Here is an 8966-nt window from a genome sequence, read left to right on the forward strand (position 1 = left end):
ATTGCCCAGCCCATTGGCACAAACTTTAAAATAAAGCATTGAGCCCTCATTCAATTCAACTTTAGGTCACTATGTGTGGCAACATTGAAACACATTTTAAAAGAATGTTGAAAAAACCACCCTTGACCCCTCTGCCCTTGAAAACTACTGCCCAAACCCCAACCTCCCTTTCTTCTCCAAGTCACCTCCCACACTGCTGTGTTTAAATCCCTCTAATCGAACATACGAGTTAGGAGCAGGAGTAGGCCACTCGGCCCCATGAGCCTGCTCCTTCATTCAATAGATCATGGCTGATCTGATTGTAACCTCAACCCTCCATTCCTAATCAGGTTTCTGCCCCTGCCAAAGCACAAAAACAGCCCTTCTCAGTCACAAATAGGATCGTATATGACTATAAGCATGGTGAACTATTCCTCCTCATCCTTCTCAACTTGTCTACAGCCTTTTGACACAATTGGCCACACAATCCTTCTCTGTTGTCTAGCTGTATGTGACAGCCCTCACCTGGTTCCATTCCTTCCTGTTCCAGTCATAGCCAAAGAATTTCCAGTACTTATTGCTGTTCCCTGTCTTATTCACTGATCACCCCAGTGTTCACGAACCTACATTGGCTACCAGCATGGCAATGAGTCAATTTTAAAATTTGCACCCTTGTCTTCAAATTCCCTCAATGTTCTTTCCCCTCCCTATCTCTGTAACCTCCTCCAGCCCTACAGCCCTCTGAGATATCTGTGTTCCTCCAGTACTGGCCTCTTGCACATCCTGCATTTCCATTGTTCCACTATTGGAAGCAGTGTCTTTGGTTGACCGGGCCCTAATCTTTGGAATTCCCTTCCTAAACCTATCCACTCTGTACCTTTCTCTTCCTTTAAAATACTCAGTAAAACCTACCTCTTTGACCAAGCTTTTGGTCACCTGTCCAAATATCTCTTTATGTAACTTGTCAAATTTTGCCCGATAATGTTCACATGAAGTGCCTTGGGATATTAAAGACAATTTACAAATACAAGTTATTTTTGTTATGATGTTGCTAGATGTGGCAGCCAAAACGATTGATCCTTCCCTGAAATAAATGAATGGGAAGCTGTTTAGTCCAAAGATAAAGGGCATTTCCTATGTTTATGGTGATAGATAATTAAGCTTTCATGTTATCATTTGATTTGTTTTGAAGGTGATTGTGTTTTGGGATTGATGGGACATATCAGTTTGTCTCAGTTGATCAACCACAACAACTTGCATTATACAGCACCTTTAAAACAATAAAACTTCCCACAGCACCTCACAGGAGCATTATCAAAAAATGATTAAACTCACAGCTTTCTGATTCAGAAGTGAGTGCAAAGACCATGAGCACACAATCTAAGCTAACAATTTGATGTAATACTGAGGGAGTGTGGTAATGTTGGAGTTGCCATCTTGCAGATGAGATAATAAAAGCACCATCTGCTTGCTCGGGTTGAATGAAAAGATCCAGGGCACTGTTTGAAGAAGCATGAGGGAGTTTTGGTCAACATTTATCAATCAATGAACACCAAAAACAGATTAAATTGATCTCACCCTCCTGTCTGCACATCCACTCCATATTCCCCTACAAAACAGTGATCAAAATAATTGATAGCATGTGAAATGCTTCGGAACATTCCAAGGGCATTAAAGGTACAATGTAAATGCATGTTTTCTTTCTTTTGATGCTGAGACTCATTGTCTGTTTAGTGGCTGGAAATGCTGTCCAGGCACCATTCAAAGGGCAGAGAGTGTGTCCTGGCCAATATGTATTCCTCAATCAACATCAAAACTGGGCACTCTCATTTGCTATCTGTGCATCTATTTGTGTGCATATGGCTAATTGGTCAATGAGGCTTTATATGAATGTAAGTCAGTTCCCTCCAGGGTTTAACTTGAATTTTGGAATTATTTGAGGAAGGTAGGAATTTTCTTCCAATTAAATCTGAAATGAGGCCTTTTGAATGTTTGTAAGATTCATTATATTGTTTTCTTTGAATAAGCACAGTAGTGATGTTGGACGTTTTTAACAAATCAGATCAGCCATGATCTTATTGAATGGCGGAACAGGTTTGAGGGGCCGAATGGCTCCCAATTCGTATGTTGGACTCACCACCTGTCTCTGAGCACGATGTCAATTATTTATTTTCTTCACCCCAAAGGCAAATGTCGATGAGCCCATCGAAGAGCTGATTCGTCAGATAGCAGATGGAGAGTTGCTGATGCCGGAAAATACAAAGACATCTTTGGAACAGCAATTTGGGAAGGACGGTTACCAGAAGTTGATAGAAAGAAGCCTGCTGAACTACCTGAGTTACAACCGTTACCACCTCCCTATGTTTTCATGGCCCGGTATTGTTTAGCTGTCAACAAGTGGAAGACGATGTACTTTTGCACTCACATTCATTTGTTTTAATATCTGCTAAGCCAGAACATTTATTTAGCTGATTACTAATGATGTCCAATCCATGTAGACTTGCCGTTGCTGCAGTTGTCCAGTAGGTGGCGCACTCTCATAGGCTGATGGGGAAGTCAAGTTTCCTCTCTGTTTCCTTTAAAATATTTTTAGTGGAGCTTTTTCTAAAACGTATGCAATAAAGAAAATAATGCTTTTTTTTTCTCTCCCAAATGCCAAAGCTTTTGTCATTGTGTAGCGTTTGCCCCAAGCATCAGTATTCAGTGTCATTCCGGTCGGAAGGTTGCAACATTCCAAAATGAAAACGAGCCCAAAATAAACCCGGGAAATTAGGAATAAAAACAGAAAATGCTGGAAAAACTTAGCAGGTCTGACAGCATCTGTGGAGAGCGAGAGAGAGAGAGACTGAGTTAACGTTTCGAGTTCGTATGACTTCTTCTGAGCTAACAGGAAATTAGGACCCTGCTCTTTGGCGAAATTAGACCTCACCCCAGCCAAGCAGAAATTTACCCCTAAAATTGAACGAGAGGGTATGGGCCATTTGGAAAGTTAATCCTGTAAAGTCTACTTCAGAAGAGATTAGATTACTGCTGGTGAGTGAAGCTATTACAAGGAATAAAGTGCATAAAAGTCACTGAACAATTTCCACAGTTCATTCTGAACCTGATCCGTTTTGCAATGTCATCTTTCTCACGTTAAGCACCGGTTTAACAGCCGATTACCTTTGATTAAAAAACTAGTACATATATAAATGCTATGTGAAAAATAAATACCCGGGGGCAGTTATTATTTACGAATCCGTGCCTTCATTTCCCACTGACCGTTGACTGCAACGCCAGTGGGTGAAAGATAATGAGTCTGACATGTTTCCCATCTTTGCAATGTCGAGTGACTGGTCGGATCACAGTTTCACCAAAAGAGGGTTCGAACAATAATGCTGCACAGAAAATGAATCGACCCCCAGGTCTGAATCAGATTTATTTCTTTAAGCTGAAACGGAGATGGAGAACAAGTGGTAGTTTATTAAGAGGTCGGGTGGGGGGGGAGGTATCCGGAACATTTCAAATCCCCAGTATGACCGTTTAGTTTCCAAATTCTCTGCCTTTTCAGTTACTTTTACACCGGGGGGAGGGGGGTGGTGCCGCTGCCCTTTCGGTGGGTCCATGCCATTACCTCCCATAATATAACAGTTTGGTGCTCATTCCTGTCGCCTGACCCCACGGACAGGACTCCGGACGCCCTTGGGTTCAACTCTGACATAATGTCCGGATATTATTCAGGCCAAATAAATAAAATATTCCCAACAAAATAAAGTTTCTCTTTTCAAGTATGAGCAGCGTGAGGTATATTTGTACGTGTATTAAACCAATACCGTTACTTTATATTTATATATATATTATAAACACACCGGCAATGACACATGACACGAGTGAAGGCAATTGTTCAGGTGATGAATGTGAAAAGGTCTCCGGCAGATGTAAACCTTCCTGCTCGAATCGGTGTGTGGCCCTGTCGTTGGGCTGTGTGCACACGGCTTGTTCTGATAAGGCAAGTCCGGGTGTGTACTTTAGCAAGGAGCCTTAAGCCACATAGCAACCTGCAGCTGTATGTTAATGAGCCCGTGTGTGTGCAATGGAGCCGCCTCACACACCAAGCAGGACATTTAGCACAAGACTCTGGCCAATAATACCCCTGCAGAAGATCGCAATCCCCATCATTGGGGGGAGGGGGGAGGAATCCTCTTCCAGTCGAGAGAACGCGGGTATATTTTGGAGAGATACAGTTTAGTGGAGGGTTGTACAGTTTGGGTTCGGTGTTGTTCAAATTCACGGAGTGAAGCAGATCAACAAGTATTCAAATCATAATCCTGGATATCGAGAATGGAAATGAACTCTAATTCGAAGCTTTATTTGAAAACGGGAGTGGGAATTTAAAAGTATAAGTTGCATAGAAAGGTATAATTATAACCGCCAGACCAGGGTATCTCATATGATTTAAATTTCAAAAATCTACCATCTTAGAACTGACAGGATTTTAACTGGTTCCCAACCTTTTGTACCTGATATGAACATCGGCCCACACAGAAGACAGCATTTTGTAATGTGCAAGGGGGAGATAATTCAAAACCAAGTTTGAAATTGCAAGGGGCCCACACCAGATCCAGAGAATTTAATATTTAATTTAATATTTTAATCAACTATCCCTGAACTCTCAGAAGGGAACATTTTGTACCTTGTCACAAGGTAAAACAGGAGAGGTGGTTTTCTGGACCAAACATTGCTACATTATAACTGAGAAGATGTAATGAGTTCGAATTTTAAAGTCAGCTTTTAAAAAAAATATAAAAACGCAATCTTGGCGTTTCCCCGTGTTTCCACCTCACACGGGAGCGAAGTTCCAGTGAAATTGTCCTTAACGTTTATAAAATGCCATTCGAAGTGTCAAATCCCAAAGGACATTGAAACCGCGGAGAAACTGGAATAAGAGTCAACAAAAAGAGGCTTGCTTTACTCAGCACTACTTTTAAAACAGAAATACTTAAAAAATACTGTATCACCCCCTAACCCCCACAACAACCCCACTCCCCAATCAAATGAAATTCAGCATTGAGGTTTTGAAGTGTCAACATCTGAAATTGAACGACAGGAGTGATATTTCATCCACAGCTACATCCATCTCATCTTTGTTAAACTTACGGGGAGGGCGGGAACCCTGATTCACTTTCAAAAACAATGTAAGCGGTTCCCTAACAAAAACAGAAAATGCTGGAAGAAAAAAAAACTCAGCAGGTCTAACAGCCTCTGTGGAGAACAGTTAAGGTTCCGAGTCCGTATCACTGAGCGGCTCCCTGTTCAGAGTGGGCATGGAGTGGGCAATGTGCCTTACGGTCCCTGCAAACTAATGTCTCTCTTCCACCCCCCACCCACCCAGCCACCCAGTATAAATCCCTGCAAGATTCGGATTTGCTGCGTAATTATCTTAATTTGCCCAGCAGCTTTATGCTAATATCTTGCACAATAGGCCAGTCCTTCGCGTGCCTATCGCGTGCTCTTCAATCTCCTGGTCAAAAGGGAAGATAAAAGCAATTCGTGTAAACAGAGTCGGGCCAGCCAAAACAACCCGGAGACACACACACACACACACACTCACTCACTCAATTATTTAGCACAACAAAAGCGACACATCTCCACATATTTTATGTATCGTTCCATCCCACCCCCCGCCCCAACCTCTATTCTCTTTCTCTGGCATGATCGCTCGCTGAGTGGAGGGTTATTAAATGTGTTTTATTTGCTAAACAAAATAAGCGCCATTGTAAGCAGAGGTTAACGATTTTATATTGATTTCTCTCTCTCTCTCTGAAGTGTACAGGACGCCGGTTCAGGATGCTGATAGAAATGAAATGCTCTCAGATTTAAAGTACAATCACTGGTGCGAACCCGGGGCCGGACAACTGAGAGAACGAGGTTGAGGCGAACAGATCGCGAAACTTGTCTCCTTTTCTCAGGGAATCGAAAGAGGCGCCAATTTCCACCACCCTCGCCCGCCCTTGGGCAGGGTTAGGTGGTTCATCCCGCGGTTAAATGAGAATGGGTTCATCCCGCGTCCGTAATGAGTGTTTTGAGACAAATAATGGGAAATAAAATCTCATGAAGCCTTAATATGTGGCGGTCCCCCATCCCCAACTGCACTCAGCAGAGTTAAACATTCACCTTCTGAGAGAGATGCACAACACCCGGAAAGCTGGCCATTTTCTCCATGCTATTACTGATACAGGGGTGAGTTTGGCCCTTAAACAGCTGATGGATTTGAAGGTGACTTCCTTTTCCGACGCAAAGCGAGGTCCCTGTCTTCATTACTGGGACTCGTGCTGAAATGGGCCGGGGTTAATTTCATTCACAAAGCCCGGGGCACGGCTGTGGAAAGAAGCTGTTTGTGTGTCTGTGTGAGAGTCTGCGTTTGTGTGTTTATGTGTGTATGTGTCTGTGTGTGTGTATTTGTGTTTGTGTGTGTATTTGTTTGTGTTTGTGTGTGTGTGTGTATTTGTGTTTGTGTGTGTTTGTGTTTGTGTGTGTGTATTTGTGTTTGTGTGTGTTTGTGTATTTGTGTGTGTGTTTGCATGTGTTTGTATATTTGTGTGTGTTTGTGTATTTGTGTGTGTGTTTATGTGTGTATTTGTTTTTGTATTTGTGTGTTTTTTGTGTGTGTATTTTCTGTGCGTGTATTTGTGTGTATTTTGTGTGTGTGTATTTGTGTGTGTGTATTTGTGTTTGTGTGTGTGTTTTTGTGTGTGTCTGTGTATTTGTGTGTTTGTGTATTTGTGTGTGTTTGTGTATTTGTGTGTGTGTATTTGTGTTTGTGTGTGTGTGTTTGTGTATTTGTGTGTGTTTATGTGTGTGTATTTGTTTGTGTATTTGTGTGTTTTTGTGTGTGTGTATTTTCTGTGTGTTTGTGTATTTGTGTGTGTATTTGTGTTTGTGTGTTTTTGTCTTTGTATTTGTGTGTTTGTGTATTTGTGTGTGTGTTTGTGTATTTGTGTGTCTGTGTATTTGTGTTTGTGTGTGTTTTTGTGGGTGTCTGTGTATTTGTGTGTGTGTATTTGTGTATGTGTTTTGTGTGTTTGTGTATTTGTGTGTGTATTTGTGTTTGTGTGTGTTTTTGTGTGTCTGTGTATTTGTGTGTGTTTTTGTGTGTCTGTGTATTTGTGTGTGTGTATTTGTATTTGTGTTTGTGTGTGTATTTGTGTGTGTGTATTTGTGTATGTGTTGCTTCGCAGACAACCTAGTTCTTTCTGTCTGCCGAAGTGTGTGCCGTTGCCCGGGGTTGCTGATGGTGATGGACGGGTCCAGTCGGCAGAGCTCCGGCCCCCACTGGAGCCTTACAAAGAGCCGACGCGTGTCGAGGCCGAGAGAGGAGGGGCCGGGCGTGTGGCAGCTTCCAAGGGGCGAACACACACGTACAAACCGACCAACCCATACCCAAAGACAAGCCACATCTACTCGGCCTCTACCCTCCCCCGGCAGCACAGAAATAATATTTACCTGATTATTTAAATCTGAGTGGGGGGGGGGGGGCATACACTCTCAAAGCAATAATTATACTGAAAAAAACAATCATTCGGAATGATGACCGAAATTTAACCCAGGTTCTTGATTCAAGTTGAAATGTTTTCAACAAGGACACGGCAGATAGAAGGTTGGGATCTTCGATGCATGTTTAAAGTTGTAGGACTCTTCAATTGCCTTTCCAGCGATCGGGTCTCCTACCCCACCCCACCCCACACACACTGTGCGCTTCAGATTCTCCCCTAATCTGCGAATCAGGAGGATTGCCCGAGTCCCAGCTTCATTGCTTGAAAACAAATGTGTCAACAGGGAAGCTGCGGGCAGAGGTGAGGGTTTAGAAAGAACTCGCCTGACAGGACTGAGGTGGCTTTGAGAATAAAAAACACACATGCAGAGTGGGACGGTGCTAAAAAAGGTTCGCGACAGCACCCCTCTTAACAGTTTAAACAGGGGAGGGGGACATGTGTTGCAGGCGGATTATTGGATTCATTGTGGACCTTGTTCAACGATTATCTGAGGGGGGTAAATACATTGGGTTGAATGTTACTATGAATGACTCCCAGCAGATGTGAGATGAGCCGCTTCAGCCCTTCGGTGTTTTATCTGTGGGAAAACGGAGGGGAACGAAGTAATTTCCATTCACTCACAGTATCTGTGGTGTCTCTGTCTTTGTGTGTCTGTCGCTCTCTATGTCACTGTGTCTGTCACTGTCTGTGTGTGTGTCTCTCTCTCACTGTGTGTGTGTGTGTGGCTGTGTCGGTCTGTGTGTGCGTATCTCTAACTGTCTCTGTGTGTCTCTCTGTCTCTGTGTGTGTGGATGTGTCTGTCTCAGTCTGTCTTTGTGAGTGTCTGTGTCCGCGTCTGTCACTCCGTGTCCCTGTGTCTGTCTCTGGTGTGTGTGCCTGTCTCTGTGTCTGTGTGTGTGTGTGTGCTTGCGCCTGTCTCTCTCTATGTGTTTCTGTGTCTGTCTCTGTGTCTCTCTTTCTACGTCTCTGTCTCTTTGTCCCTGTCTCTGTGTCTGTCTCTGTGTCTCTGTGATTCAGCCCCTCCTGAGTTGGCTGGCGGTGGAGGAGAGGTAGGGGAGGGAGGGAGAGAAAGACTCGGCTTCCCAATTGGCTGAGCTCCAGTCATCCGCGCTTGTGGTTGGCTGGGGGTCCGCTCGGCCAGCGAGGCGAGGAGAATGGGAGCGGCCCGGGGCTTTAAAGGGAGCGGGGAGCGGGGGCAGGGGAGAGACAGAGGCCGAGAGCGGCAGGGGAGGGAGGGAGGAGGCTGGGGAGATGCCACTCATTCACCGAGCATCACCTCACACATAAAAGAGAAACCGGGAGCTGCAGCCTACCCGGGTGGTTGTTTATTTAGTCTCCATTGGTATCTCCTTTTTACTTTATTTATTTCTTGGATCCAAAAAAAAAGTGCCTTTTTATTGTAGGATTCCTGTTATTATTTATCATTTTAACCCCGTCCATCTCCTGCTCCCAAAG

The 8966-nt window shown here is 43.7% G+C and overlaps 1 protein-coding gene across 1 annotated transcript in view; it reads left to right on the top strand.

Moving 5' to 3' along the window:
• cfap61 (cilia and flagella associated protein 61) overlaps positions 1-2366 on the top strand; it is a 218996-nt gene extending 216630 nt beyond the window's left edge. Inside the window, exon 26 of the mRNA XM_041206097.1 lies at positions 2166-2366. Coding sequence (XP_041062031.1) covers positions 2166-2366 — 201 coding nt within the window. The remainder of the gene's footprint in view (positions 1-2165) is intronic.
• The last annotated feature ends 6600 nt before the right edge of the window (positions 2367-8966 follow it).

Source organism: Carcharodon carcharias, chromosome 2 (genome assembly GCF_017639515.1).
Source record: "Carcharodon carcharias isolate sCarCar2 chromosome 2, sCarCar2.pri, whole genome shotgun sequence".
Lineage (NCBI taxonomy): Eukaryota > Metazoa > Chordata > Chondrichthyes > Lamniformes > Lamnidae > Carcharodon > Carcharodon carcharias.